Source organism: Neurospora tetrasperma (assembly GCF_000213175.1).
Source record: "Neurospora tetrasperma FGSC 2508 unplaced genomic scaffold NEUTE1scaffold_6, whole genome shotgun sequence".
Classification (NCBI taxonomy): domain Eukaryota; kingdom Fungi; phylum Ascomycota; class Sordariomycetes; order Sordariales; family Sordariaceae; genus Neurospora; species Neurospora tetrasperma.
In genome coordinates, this window is record NW_009799104.1 from 1,864,438 (window position 1) to 1,878,368 (window position 13,931).

The 13,931-nt window shown below is 52.6% G+C and overlaps 7 protein-coding genes across 7 annotated transcripts; 3 read left to right on the top strand and 4 right to left on the bottom strand.

The window, feature by feature from the left end:
• Nucleotides 1-56: 56 nt before the first annotated feature.
• On the top strand, nt 57-1,473 carry NEUTE1DRAFT_69044 (NADH/ubiquinone oxidoreductase; the record flags this gene model as incomplete). The annotated part of the gene is made up of 2 exons (XM_009856074.1): nt 57-622; nt 744-1,473. 2 exons carry the CDS (start codon nt 277-279, stop codon nt 1,247-1,249), a joined length of 852 nt encoding a protein of 283 aa, XP_009854376.1.
• Nucleotides 1,474-3,699: 2,226 nt separating this feature from the next.
• NEUTE1DRAFT_87731 (uncharacterized protein) lies at nt 3,700-4,732 on the bottom strand (the record flags this gene model as incomplete). Its single annotated transcript, XM_009856075.1, has 2 exons — nt 3,700-4,336; nt 4,409-4,732. The coding sequence occupies 2 exons, from the start codon at nt 4,663-4,665 to the stop codon at nt 3,700-3,702; spliced, it is 894 nt and encodes a 297-aa protein (XP_009854377.1).
• A 27-nt stretch (nt 4,733-4,759) lies between these two features.
• Nucleotides 4,760-5,051, bottom strand: NEUTE1DRAFT_118173 (uncharacterized protein; the record flags this gene model as incomplete). The annotated part of the gene is made up of 1 exon (XM_009856076.1): nt 4,760-5,051. A coding segment is annotated over one exon (292 nt), but the record flags the coding sequence as incomplete, so codon positions are not given.
• Nucleotides 5,052-6,423: 1,372 nt separating this feature from the next.
• Nucleotides 6,424-7,801, top strand: NEUTE1DRAFT_69050 (3-carboxy-cis,cis-muconate cyclase; the record flags this gene model as incomplete). The annotated part of the gene is made up of 3 exons (XM_009856077.1): nt 6,424-6,570; nt 6,640-6,748; nt 6,821-7,801. 3 exons carry the CDS (start codon nt 6,424-6,426, stop codon nt 7,663-7,665), a joined length of 1,101 nt encoding a protein of 366 aa, XP_009854379.1.
• Nucleotides 7,802-8,987: 1,186 nt separating this feature from the next.
• Nucleotides 8,988-9,988, bottom strand: NEUTE1DRAFT_87736 (uncharacterized protein; the record flags this gene model as incomplete). The annotated part of the gene is made up of 2 exons (XM_009856078.1): nt 8,988-9,595; nt 9,676-9,988. 2 exons carry the CDS (start codon nt 9,986-9,988, stop codon nt 8,988-8,990), a joined length of 921 nt encoding a protein of 306 aa, XP_009854380.1.
• A 1,409-nt stretch (nt 9,989-11,397) lies between these two features.
• Nucleotides 11,398-12,951, top strand: NEUTE1DRAFT_118175 (uncharacterized protein; the record flags this gene model as incomplete). The annotated part of the gene is made up of 1 exon (XM_009856079.1): nt 11,398-12,951. One exon carries the CDS (start codon nt 11,715-11,717, stop codon nt 12,438-12,440), a length of 726 nt encoding a protein of 241 aa, XP_009854381.1.
• A 34-nt stretch (nt 12,952-12,985) lies between these two features.
• NEUTE1DRAFT_112927 (uncharacterized protein) lies at nt 12,986-13,667 on the bottom strand (the record flags this gene model as incomplete). Its single annotated transcript, XM_009856080.1, has 2 exons — nt 12,986-13,161; nt 13,382-13,667. 2 exons carry the CDS (start codon nt 13,665-13,667, stop codon nt 12,986-12,988), a joined length of 462 nt encoding a protein of 153 aa, XP_009854382.1.
• Nucleotides 13,668-13,931: the final 264 nt, after the last annotated feature.

A 13,931-nucleotide genomic window follows, 5' to 3' on the forward strand; every position in this document is an offset into this window, starting at 1 on the left:
TAGTGGGAGGTGGTACAGCGGGTTATACTACCCTACCTCGCTCCGACCTGGTTGACGGCAGGTGGTGTGCGGTTCAATCATATCGTTCCGTCCCGTTGTCGCAAGTTTACCTCTATCCTACTAGCTTGGAGTCCGAACGAAGTTTAAAGCTTCCCCTCTGAGCCACTCCTCTTTCCGTCGTCGAGGCTGCTGGCTGTTGTTGTTCCGTGATCCATTGGCACCTCCCGCTTCACAGCCTCGCCCATCTCGTTCAGGCCATCGCCAGCAACCTACAAGATGGCCAGCAAGCTCTGCAGAAGCAGGGCCCTGGCCTCTGCCCTGCGCTCCGCGAAGCCGTCGCCAGCTATCAGGTGCCTCGCGACCACCAGCCGTAACCTTATCAACATGCCCGAAGGCCCCAACCCGCGGCAGTTCCCCCGTGAGCCCCTGCCGGGCGCCCTGAATGCAGCCGTGGTCAACCCGGCCGACAAGTACCAGTCCAAGGCCGACAATCTCCACAAGTACGGGTCGTGGCTCATGGGCTGTCTCCCCAAGTACATCCAGCAATTCTCGGTTTGGAAGGACGAGTTGACCATTTACATTTCTCCCGCCGGTGTCATTCCTGTCTTTTCGTTCCTCAAGTGTAAGATATACCAGTGTTTATTGATACAAGTTGTTTGGGCGCAAAGAATGTCTGGTGAACGTCGTTTCTGTCGTGTGGTGGAGGTGGACTGGAGATAGCGACTGATTCATGATCCTTGCAGACAATACGGCGGCCGAATACACCCAAGTGAGTGACATCACTGCGGTTGATTTCCCCACCAAGGACCAGCGCTTCGAGGTCGTCTACAATCTGCTGAGCGTGCGCCACAACTCGAGAATCCGCGTCAAGACGTACGCCGACGAGGTGTCCCCCGTGCCCAGCATCACCCCCCTCTACGATGGCGCCAACTGGTACGAGCGCGAGGTCTACGATCTCTTTGGCGTCTTCTTCACCGGCCACCCGGACCTGCGCCGCATCATGACCGACTACGGCTTCGACGGCCACCCGCTGCGCAAGGACTTCCCCATGACCGGCTACACCGAGATTCGCTACGACGAGGAGAAGAAGCGCATCGTGACGGAGCCTCTGGAGATGACACAGGCCTTCCGCAACTTTGAGGGTGGGTCCAGCGCCTGGGAGCAGGTCGGAGCTGGTATCGACCGCAAGCCCGAGTCTTTCAAGCTCCCAACGCCGAAGCCGGAGACGAAGCCGGAGGAGAAGAAGTAGACGGAAAGAAACGGCATACCAAACACCACTTCGAACGCGAGATTCGGGGGAGTGGAGAAAGGTTGATAGATATTTGCTGGGTACGGCAAGCCTTCTATATCCAGCTGGTTGGTTCTGTGGGTTTGCGCTTTGTAGATAGTCTGCTCGGAGCACAGAACGAGAGCTACTACTTAGATTGGAACGGCAATACAGAACGTCCACCACAGGACTCCAATTTATGACTGACTCTGCGAGTTATTGTACGCCAAGGGGTCGCAAGTCAGCACATCAGTAGTATATGGGAATTCTGCTCATCAAATTGGAACGTTTGATGACTTTCGGTAGGCGAATTTACCTAGATTCTCAAGTCCGCAGCTATTCCGATGCTGTGGCTCTGGACGGCTAACCCACCTCTTTGTATGGAATCGCGGTAAGAGGTACCGGTCACAAAGTCAATCTATGAACAGGAAAAGGCAAGCACTTCAACCAAACCGACCCCGAGCTTCCCAGCAGCGTAGGGCCGTAGTATGTGGCCGAGCTATCCTCGTACGAGCTTTGCGTCGCGTTGCGTTGTTTCCTTTTGCTCTCCACGCCATGAGTAAGAGGAGTGGGCGCCATTGCTGGGGAAAATCGATACACATAGACATCTACACTAGACTGGAGCTTCGTAGGTGAGTTGGAAGGAGCGGAACGGCTGAGACAAGGAACAAGTCCAGAGCACATCGATGTCGTTATGGCTGTTCATCCACCCATTGACGTACCTTGGTCAATGTGAACTTCCTTCATGGTGTCTAGAGGGTGACATGCAACTGCAGAGGTGAGCTTCGCTCGTGTAGGCAATATTGCCACCTTCCATCTCAAATCGATCACTAACAAGGCAATAATTAACTGTCCACCTAATTACAAACAGCCATTGTTATTCCCTGAAAGGGAACCCTAAAGCATGTTATTCATCCTGCCTAGCAAACAGTAAGCATCAAACTTGGCAACCGTAACCTCGGACCTCCGAACCTACCTCTAGGTACATACGCAGTTGCAGAAGTGAGCTTCACTTGTATAGAAAGGGTAACTGGTCATAAGGATGAAAGTAAATAGATAGGAACTCCAACTTGGGCCCTCTCAGTAGATATTTAAACTACTCAATCCCCCCTCTCAAATCCTTCTCCTCCCTACTAAATAACATTCTTTCTATTAACTTCCTCCTACTCTCGTTATTCCAAGCAATATAATTGTGCAATCATTGTCAAGACGTATAAAAAAACAACGTCTGCATACCTATTTGCCGACTGGGCGTCACCAAGAGTTTTGCCCGATTCAAGCCAACAATACAGGTATGTTTCTTACTTACTATTCTACTTTCTATTTTCCTGTTTCTCCAACTCCTTTCTAACATAATAGTAAATGTCGCAGAATGAACGATACAATCTTGCCCCTGCCAATTACCATGCCATACGATAGTAACCCTAGTGTCCAATGGTACATTTGGCTCCTTGCAAGTATTGCTTGGTGTGCAGTGGGCTCTCTGTGGTTTTGGCACCGGTCTGAAACGGTTTGGACCTGGCTAAATGGTTCTATCGATACGTTTCACCAAGAGCAGCCAATTACCCGACGCTCTCGGATCACCACAAGTTGTTTCGTTTCATTTGTGGTCGTCGCCATGTGGCCCTTGGAGATCTTGATCTCCACCATTTGGTCGAAGATAACTCACGCGACAAATCACCAAGGACCATCAAAAGAACAACCAAGAACACCACCAGAAGAACCCCAAGCAGCACCCCCGCCACCCTATGATGTTGCAGGTGCCGCCGCATAGGTTCTTGCTGAGAGGCGGTTGGTTTCGACAGTAACAGTTTGGTCTGGAGGCTGGTTACACTGATCAATGTAGCGAATTTTGGCACACGAAACGAAATTTGGAAGGAAAAACAGCGTGTTTTTTGCGCCTCCCGTATTCTGGTGTCGCGATTTTAGGCTTGGGATGTGACATGATGTGATGAGAGGTGATGTTGTTCTTGAAAGCGACGTCGAGGTGGGAGAGGAGCTTCGACTTGGGAAGAAAGTGTGGAAAGTGGATTACGATCCCTGAGAAGCGGCCATGGCAGCGTGGCTTGGTACCAGAATCTCATGCTACGAAATTTCACACACGGGGTAATAAAACAAGATATTGTTCCAAGTCATCATCTCATTCATCCAAAAAGTCAACGCTGAACAGGTAGCTAGCTAGCTTACAGCCGCTGTTCCTCTCTCATCATACATCCTCCATGCATGCCAAAAGTGCCATATACAAAATCCAATGCTACCAAACCCAACCAAAAAAAGCACCGCGGTTATACAAAAGCCAGTTCCCTATCGTTTTGTGAACACGCGCCCCCAATGATACTATGTGCGGGTATAAAATGTACAAAGCAAGAAAAAGGGATTCTTTTTTCTCTCTTCTTCATCAACGATCAACCAAGCCAAGCCAAAGACATTGCTTAGACCTTGCCCTTGAAGCCCTTGGGAGCAAGGTTGACGTTGTACTCGAGCTCAAGAACGGCCTTCTCGTCACCCTCAAGAGGCTTGAAGGTCACAACGAGATCATCCTTGACAGCGAAGACGGTGTCGTTGGTGATCCAGGGGTCGTCGCTGGGGTAGAGCTGAGTGGTGCAGCCCTGGTACTCGGGATGAGTAACCATGATGTGGATGTGAGCGGGGCGCATGGGGTGGCGGTCCATGAGCTGGAGGAGGGCATACGAGGGGCCGTCGGTGGGCAGACTGTAAGCAGTCGGGTGGAGGCAGTAGAACCAGTACTCGCCCTTCTCGTTGGCCTTGAACTTGCCGCGCAGGTTGTTGGGCGTCTGGTTCTGAGGGTCCTGGAAGTCGTACTTGCCGTTGGCGGAGGCTTGCCAGATGTCGAACACGGCGTTGGGAATGGGCTGGCCCGTGGTGATGTCGCGGATGACACCGTGCATCTTGGTCACGCGGCCCTTGGGAGGGACACCGTCCTGGATGATGGAGCCACCGTTCTCGCGGAAGGGGGCATTGGGGGACCAGAAGGGCCCGAGGATGGAGGACGAGGTGGGCTCAAGACCCTCCTCGACGACAATCTTGTGGGCGATCTCATCAACAAGGCTGAAGAGGAAGTTGTTAGTATGGAAGTTCTTGAGTTTATTGGATCATCTGTGAGAAAGCAAAAAAACTTACGTCTCAAGACCCAAGATGTCGGAGAGACGGTGGGCCTCGTTACGGGTCTGGCCAGACTCGCTGTAGACGCGGCCGACCTCATTAATGTACTTGACACCAGCCATCCACTCGTCCATGGTGAGCTCAACCTCGCGAGCGAAGTCGTGGATGTGACGGATCAGAGCACCAAGAACCTGACGGTTGCGGGGAGTGGTGTTGGGGCCCATGCCGTCAATGACATTCTGGGTGAAGTTGGGGTCGAATCTGTGAGAAGCCATCTTGCCTGTTGTGGTGATGATGACGATGATGAAAACACTGGAATCAACAATACGGAGAGGATCAAGAGGATAAAAAGGATGGAACAGGCAGATCCAAACTTGTAGGTAGTTTGATGACAATTACAATGAGAAAAGAAGAAGGGGGACAGCCGGAGCAAGAGGTTCCTCGAAGAATGTTATATACAAATGGGACTATACAGAGCAGTCCGTCACCGTAGTGTACAACTGGGATCTCTCTTTCCCTCGACGCACACCCTGGATCTTCATGGCATTGTGAATGGACGCAACATGATAGGATCGCACACGCCCCAGGTGCCCAGGTGCCCGGATGGTGCCATGTGCCTCCATGTTTCCCCGCTGCCCTTTGAGAGCTCTGGATCCGGACGGACTTGCGGCAGGTTGAGATTCCTATGTCGGTCACTGTGGGTGTGATGTGAGTGTGGGGTTAATGGTTATGGAGAAACGGAGGCAAAGCGGGAGAAATATAGCCCTGCGTCACGGTAGCCCCTAACCCTGGATCTTCAAAACTGCTGCCGGTTCGCTGCCGGGATGGTCGCGTTGTCTCAGCTTGCAAAGAATTCCCGGTACTGTAGCTTCCAATATCAATCAAGGCAACAAATTTGTTCCTGAATTGAGTTCAACCCTTGCTCGACTGCGGTGAATCACTCGAGACATCGAGAACTGCTGATCTGGCATGCTTGGAGGCGATCTCGACTTTTTCCAAACGGTGTGAATCTTATGTCCGTCTTGGCAACAATCGTGCGGCTAATGTCTAACAATTGCCCGCGAATCCACTCTCCAGATCTCGGCATTGAGGAGCATGAGGAGAAAATATACTATCATAGGAGGTTTGTTGACGATAGTGTATATCTTCAACCATTAGCCTTCCCAGCATCATCACAAGGTTCAGATGCCGGTACCTATCCATCAACTCCAATCCTCGATATATTGGATCTGGTTGCCTATCATGTCGGTAACCAATTGGTTGCCTACTGTAGCAGTAATAGCCGTCTCCATTGTAGGCTGTGTTCCAAAGTACAACAAACACTAACACTCGAGGTGCCGTGTATACAGCATTGTATGTAATGAGTTCACTTTTCTGGCAATGAATGAATGGGATGGGTGAGCCTTTTCCCGCCCAGCCTGTCATTGCCCGTGCAATGACCGGACGCAGCAAGGTTCCCATGACAGCCCCCCGGGGCTCTGGAACGGGGCATCGGGGTTCCGGTTTTCATCCGGCGGGCAAGGGAGGCCTGGTCTCCCTCCCAATCGACTTTCGGGGCGTTCTGGGCCTTGCAGAGGCGGGCATGGAACAATGGTCACTGGTCGCTACAGATGGGAAAAATCCCACACAAGTCCGCTGCGGCCGCTGGGAAGAAATCCTTCTGAAATCTACCGTTGCCGCTTTCCGAGTCCCGACCTCGTGCCCGTGTAAACATTCTCCCCACCATTGGATACCGAAAGCTGGGGACCAAGTGGGGGGCAGAACGAAACTAACACCAGCGTTTTCCCAATGCCGGTCGCAGCTCCATTCCATGTGTAAACGATCGATGCAACCCCCGTCTCGCGACAGCCGGGCAATCATGTCGGATCTCGAGGTTGGGGGATGGGATGAACTTCCGTCAAGGTCCTCGAGATATCCCCATTTCTCAACATCGTTGTTTCGCGCTTCGTGATCCTACGCCGACGTGAACTTTCCAGGTCGCAGTCGCAGTCGCAGTCGCTTCGCCTATTTCTCCCAGTTGACGTCATTCCAAGATGCCCCTCCATCATTTGATGATTGGTACCTGGACCCCGCCAGGTGCCATCTTCACTGTCCAGTTCGACGACGAGAAGCTCAAATGCAAGCTCATCAAGAGAACAGAAATTCCTCAGGATGAGCCGATATCATGGATGACCTTTGACGTATGAGATCCATCATCAAATGTCCACGAGTACTGCGACTTTGCCTGCTCACAATGGAGATGGGAATAGCATGAGAGGAAGAACATTTACGGCGCTGCCATGAAGAAATGGAGCAGCTTTGCCGTCAAGAGCCCGACTGAGATTGTCCACGAGGCATCGCACCCCATCGGTGGTCACCGTACGTTACCAAAACTCCTATGTCACGACCCAATGTTCTCGGACTAAATGACGTGTTTGTGTGTGTATACAGCCAGGGCCAACGACGCCGACACCAACACGCGCGCCATCTTCCTCCTCGCAGCCAAGCAGCCCCCCTACGCCGTTTATGCGAACCCCTTCTACAAGTTCGCCGGTTATGGCAACGTCTTCTCGGTCTCCGAGACCGGCAAGCTCGAGAAGAACGTCCAGAACTACGAATATCAAGAAAACACTGGCATCCACGGCATGGTGTTCGACCCGACCGAGACCTACCTCTACTCAGCCGACCTGACCGCGAACAAGCTCTGGACGCACCGCAAGCTGGCCTCGGGCGAAGTCGAACTAGTCGGCTCCGTCGACGCTCCTGATCCGGGCGACCACCCTCGCTGGGTTGCCATGCACCCCACGGGCAACTATTTGTATGCCCTGATGGAGGCCGGCAACCGCATCTGCGAGTACGTCATCGACCCGGCCACGCACATGCCCGTGTACACGCATCACAGCTTCCCGCTGATCCCACCGGGCATTCCCGATCGGGACCCCGAGACCGGCAAGGGCCTCTACCGCGCCGACGTGTGCGCGCTGACCTTTAGCGGCAAGTACATGTTTGCTAGTTCGCGGGCGAACAAGTTCGAGCTGCAGGGGTACATTGCGGGCTTTAAGCTCAGGGACTGCGGAAGCATCGAGAAGCAGCTGTTTCTTAGCCCGACGCCGACGAGCGGTGGGCATAGCAATGCTGTTAGCCCGTGCCCGTGGAGTGATGAGTGGATGGCGATCACGGACGATCAGGAGGGCTGGTTGGAGATTTATCGGTGGAAGGATGAGTTCTTGCATAGGGTTGCGAGGGTACGGATTCCGGAGCCAGGGTTTGGGATGAATGCCATTTGGTACGATTAGATGGAATGCTGTTCTCTCGTTTTGATGTAGGAATGATGTTGGGTGTACCCCCCGAAGGATGCGCAAGAGGTAAGTAGCGAAAGATGCCTTACATATCAGCCAGTAACAACATGCTTCTATCTATGATAATGAAATTGAAAAGGACTGAACTCGTAGACAGCGAATGATTCAAGCATGCAATTGGGAAACAAGTTGGGCATAAAAAGTCTTCCATTATATCACTGCCAAAACTTTTCGGTCTTTGCTGTAGTGGTGAACTAACGCAAAGCCGTGGTTGACGAGGTTTGTCCCAAGAGCTTTACCAGCCCACTGTGTCTGACTGTCTGACATATATGAGTACAGTTATTTGAGCCTCTACTCATCAACAGGGATTGTAGTATAGTGGTCAGTACTTCTCGTTGTGGTTCTTTGCACACAACGATCCGAGAGGACCCAGGTTCGATTCCTGGCAATCCCACTCTTTTTGCGCATTTTGCATGAATGGTCCTGCAAACCTCTTCTCTTTTTTTTTTCCTTTTTTTTTTTTGTAGTCTCTTCAGACCTTCTTTCTTTGCATAAATATCCGCTATTGGTCAACAGAAAACATGAATGTAGGCTCGAGGTAGGTTAGAGAAAAGGTTGTGATGGTATAGTTGGTTTGTTTGTTAGTTTAGTGATGGTTCCTCGATCACGAGTTGAACAGGAAAGTTTTGGAGCTGTTAAGTTATTAGCCTTTGAACAGACAGAGAAAGTGTCCTCTGTTTAAAGTGACATGGCAGAATGGCCAAGGTCTTGTGAGTTACAGAAAGCCTTGGTAAGGTATCCTCTCATCCCTCTCTCCGTCTTCTTCGAGACCTTCAAGGCTGGAAAGTATTAGTTTTACAGCGTTGCTCAGGTCTGGATTGTCACTGTGAAAATGCATCATGAGTCTTTGTAAACGGAAAGTTTAGGTAGTTTAGTTCCCGAAGGCTATGGTCGGTTCAGTTGTCACCCATCTCCAAAACGTGCTTTTTTCAAATGTGTTGTATTACACTGGTGGACTGAAGGAAGGTTTCGACATTTGGAAGTTGTGTTTCCGTCATTTGCCATGGCTAATATGATATGCAGCACGTTCAATCCACAATGACCTTTCTTCCCGATAGAATGGAACAATGTGCGTTAACGTATCCTAGAGAACCGCGTTGCACGATGACGGATTTAGGTTCCAGCAAAGATACTATAGAGGGTATATGGTCATCACTACTTTCCTCCTGATCAACATTACTTCCAAAAAGCAGATGTCTCTCCATCCTCCCCTGGATTCCATACTACATAGCACACAGCCCTCACCCGATCGATCCTAACTATGTAGCCGCCTGCCTATACGGCTCATACTTAGCCGGCCCATGGGGATCATTCTCCGCCAGATCCGTCGAGACGAAGTAGTGGTCATGCTGCGAAATGCGACTCACGCGCCTAATCTGCCTCGGCTTCCACCATAGAAAATAGGCCAACGCTCCCGCAGCGGCCAAGACAGCGACCGGAATACCAACACCTAGCCCAATCTTGAGACCGTTACTACTACTAGAGCCGCTGGAGTCACTACCAACGTCTCCCTTGGAACTTGCAACGGGTGGAGCAGCTGGCGTTGTCGTCGGCGCAAATGAGGTCTGGCTGGAGGTCAGGGAGGTTGATGATGGGGGGCCATCGGTTATCTGGGTGGTAGTTCCTGTTCCTGTGGCGGATGCTTCTACGGTGCTGACCCTCGTGGACGCGATGCTGAGTGATGGAGTTCCCGTGAATGTCGTGTCAGACACTTGTATAATGGTTTGCACCAGGCCAACACTGATGGTGAATGCACTGCTATCTTTATCGTTTGATGAACAGTCACATTTTCCTTCGTTGAAGTCTGCCGCACAGCAGAATCGGTCGTTTCCACAGGCAGCTAATTCGCCCCTGCGGTTTCCGTTTTCTATTGAATGAAAGCAAGGTGAATGTTAGTAGGTTGTTGGACACTGACACTGACCGTCAGACAGCCTTGATTGGACCTACCAAGGCAAGCACTCCCGCAGATATAGTTGTTCCATTGAGGATTTGTACAAGCTCCTCGCTGCACCGCGCCCAGAGTCAAGTTGGGAAACGAGTTGCTTTCTGTCGTCGCGATGCAGAGCGCATTGCTGAAACATGTCCACCCTGCCGGACAGCAAGAAGAAACTGGAGCGTTGAAGGCCTGGCAAGCAAAGTAGCCTGGTGCGAACTCGCCACCAGGAAAGTAACACGGCGCATTTGGGTCGGCTCGTACTTGTCGCGCTTGTGCCGCTAGGTATACAAGTATCGCGAAGAGGGAAGATGTAGTAGGAATCATTGTTACGAGTAAACTTGTAGGAAAGAACAACAAAAAAAAAAAAAAAAAACGGGAAGAGGAAGAGATTGACAGAGTTATCAGGAAATGCAAACTCGATAGAAGTGAAAATACAACCGTGGGCGCCACAACGGCCTACCCATACTTATCAAGTGACCAGCAACACCGTGAGGCTGGCAATTGGGTTATGCCAGGGCCTCTTCAGCTCGACCTTCGCATCGACGTGATTGCATTAGACAAGCAATAGCCTGAACCGCAGGGCAGCACACCATCGTCGAGAAGGCTTCCCGTCGTTCTTGATGGATGAGGATTGGTGCCATACTCCTTCACCTATAGAGCTCCCCTATCCGGCCTGTTTTGTTGCACAGGCGGGGCGGTTGAGGCAATATTTCAGAAAGCCCATGGCAAATTGAGAGCGGTTCGAAATAGCAAAAAAACACAGCCTGTGATGGTGTCTCCAGAAGCGCTTTGAGTTGCTGAATTGGAGTTGATCCAGGCAAGCCACTTAGCTTGGCAGGCCGCGAGATGGTCGCTGCAGCTTTTCGGAGCTCAGTTGGCTCGTTGAATGGAAGAGTTGGACTTTCAGCCCGGTTCCCTTTTCATTGATAAGAAGGTGCAGAAGCTACTTTTGCTGAGCAGTTCGCTTTGAGGTCATCGAAGCCGTCTGAGTGTCGTCGGCGGAAGTGAAGATAGAAATCCACAAAATGTGATGAATATTGGAGTCGAAAGAGAAGCTCTCTCCGAGTTCGGGGCTAGCTCCCTAGCTTATCCGTGGGTGCTCATGTTTAACATGGAAAGGACCCTGAACCGAGCCGTGTCATCACTGCTGTTTTGACGGGCATTCTCTCAAGAGCGCCAAATCGAAAAAGAAGCATCAAGAGGAAACGGGTGAAGTATTTCATCAAAGTAAATAAAAGATTTTGAGACTCCCTTGTCTGCATCGGTGGAAAGAGTGAGCGGTTGGTAGCATTGCGGGGGACCAATCGAAGTGGGAAAAAAGACAAAAAAGGCAGTCATACGTCAACAGCTTCGCCGCTACAGAATCAGTGCGGGGAACATTTGACAGCCAGAATCCCAAGTTCAACCACTCAACAACAACTTGGACTGAATACGTATTCCGGTTACGGATTGAAAATTCCCCGAGGTTTATCGATCCTCTCGCGGCTGTATGACTGTGGATAAGATTAAACAACCGAAAAAGGCGTTGTCCCATAATTTCTACTCCAAAATTCTCTTCGTTTTCTCCCTCATCGTCCTCATCCTGGCTATCTTCAGTTCCCGCATCTCCTTTCCCCGGCTTTCCCTCATTGCAAGTCATTTGACCGGCAGTGCCAACACAATCACAGCAACCAGCCGCTCAACCGTTGCAACTACATCTACACAGAAGATGGCCTCTTCCCAGTACGCAAAGGAGCTCGAGGTAGCTCAGCTCGCCGTCCAGCGGGCCGCCCGCCTCACCAAGCGCGTCTTCCACGAGAAGGCCAAGGGCACCGTTTCCAAGGACGACAAGTCCCCTGTGACCATTGGCGACTTTGGCGCTCAGGCGCTCATCATCAGCGCCCTCAAGGCCAACTTCCCTTCGGACGAGATCGTGGCTGAGGAGGAGGCCGCTCAGCTGCGCGAGGACACCCCCCTGCGGGACCAGATCTGGGAGCTCGTCAAGTCCACCAAGCTTGACGATGAGGCTGCCGAGCAGCTCCTTGGCGGCGCCATCAAGGATGCCGACGCGATGCTGGAGATCATCGACCAGGGCAACAGCAAGGGCGGCGCCAAGGGCAGGATATGGACTATCGACCCCATCGACGGCACCAAGGGCTTCCTGCGCGGTGGACAGTATGCCGTGTGCTTGGGGCTGATGGTGGACGGTGATGTCAAGGTCGGCGTCCTCGGCTGCCCGAACCTGCCTGTGGACGACGCTGCGCCGTTGACTGCGGATATCGGCACCAACGCGACCGATGAGGGCCGGGGTGTCATCTTCTCGGCTGTTCAGGGCCAGGGCGCGACTAGCAGACCCCTGGGCACCGCCGGTCTTGCGGAGGGCAAGTCCATTGCGATGAAGCCTATCACAGAGATGTCCAACGCGAGCTTCTGCGAGAGCGTGGAGGCGGGTCACTCGGATCAGGGCGTGGCTGGACAGATTGCGCAGAAGCTCGGGATCACCAAGCCTAGTGTGCGCATGGATTCCCAGGCCAAGTACGGGTCTATTGCTCGCGGCGCGGGTGATATCTACCTCCGTCTGCCTACTTCCAAGTCTTACCAGGAGAAGATCTGGGATCACGCTGCTGGAGATCTGATTGTGCGTGAGGCTGGTGGTCAGGTTACCGACGTGAGTGGAAACCGCCTGGATTTCAGCGTCGGCCGCACGTTGGCTGAAAACAAGGGTGTCATTGCGGCGCCTGCTGCGGTCCACGACCAGGTCATCAAGGTCGTTCAGGAAGTTCTCGGGCAGCAGTAAAGCCTCATGTCATAGTGTACAGGTTATGGCAGGTATCGGGCCGTAAAGAGGCCATGTGTGTGCCAAAAAATAATAGACTAAATGTACAATATTCCCCCCTTATCATCATCAACAACCATATCAACCACCAAAACCCACCGCGCGTCCTCTATTTGATCTTCTTCTGCTTCAACTTGATGGTCTCGCCGTTGACAAAGATACCCTTACCCTTGTAGGGTTCCGGTACACGCCACCTCCTGATATCAGCGGCGAAGGTCATGACCTGCTCTCTGTTGATGCCCTCAAGCAGGATTCTTGTCGGCTGCGGCGTGCTGGCCTTCATGCCCTTGGGAACGCCCATCTCGACGGGGTGGGAGAAGCCGAGCTTGAGGCAGACGAACTGCTGGCCGGGGTATTCCTCCTTCTCGGGGCGGGTGTCGATTGTAGCTCTGTAACCGATACCGACCAGGCGCAACACGGCCGTGTGACCTTCTGATACACCCATAATGAAGCGGTTAAGGTACGCCCATGTCGTTCCTGTTTTGACCAAGAAAGATTCGAAATCGTCAGCTGACTGGCCGCCTGTAACTTTCCACATTCCCCAAGACAAGGAAGGTGTTTGCCATACCCCACATCTCTCTCTGCTCCTTCTCATCCCGGTTTGCTACGCTGAGAGTCGCTCTCCTCGCCTCGGCGTCGTGGTCGATCTTGATGAAGTCGGGAATGTCCATCTCGAGTTGCCCTGCGAAAAGCACAGCGCACACGTGCAACAAGTCAGCCAACTGCTCTATTCCCATCCTAATCCCCCTATGCACTCTCGCACAAACACCCATAATCCATGTTCTCTCTCGCGCTTCATCCAGCCCATACGTTGCGCCAGTGCCAGTTTCGTCGCGAATCCTCCAAGAAAAACCCCAACGAGTCTTTCTTTCAAGTCCGAGTTTGGAAAAGAACGAACTAACCCAACGGGCCCTGCACCGTAATCTTGCGCTTAGGCTGCTGCTTCCACTGCGTCATGTCGCGCTTGACAAAGGGCTCGCCAATGGTGATCTCGACGCCAGGAGGGATGCTGAGCGGGGTGCGGCCAAGCTTGGACGGGCGGGTTGTCGTCGCGGAAAAGTTGCGCCGGGCGGCGGCACCGGCAGTCTGTTGGAAGGCGGGCACGAGGAAGCCGGGGAGTGTGACGACGGAAGAAGATGAGGAAGAGGCAACGGCCTCAAGGACCCTCCTTCGGCTTGGGGCGAACATTGTGGTGAGCGTCGTCGTCGTCGGCGGGGTGGCTGGCCGTCGTCGCGATGCGGAACCGGAATTGGCGAAGAGACGCGGCGCTCCAGTTCGGAGGTTCTGGCAGTCGCAAGGGCAACACCGAGTCAATGGCAGCCGGCCGGGTGGTGGGATGAACCGAGTGGATCTTCGGAGAGCTCCAAAAAATGTATCGGACCTGACGCGGCACAGCAATGCAGCTAGTGATTGGCTGCAAGTATACCAGGGTTAGGGTCGTATCCGCCTAGT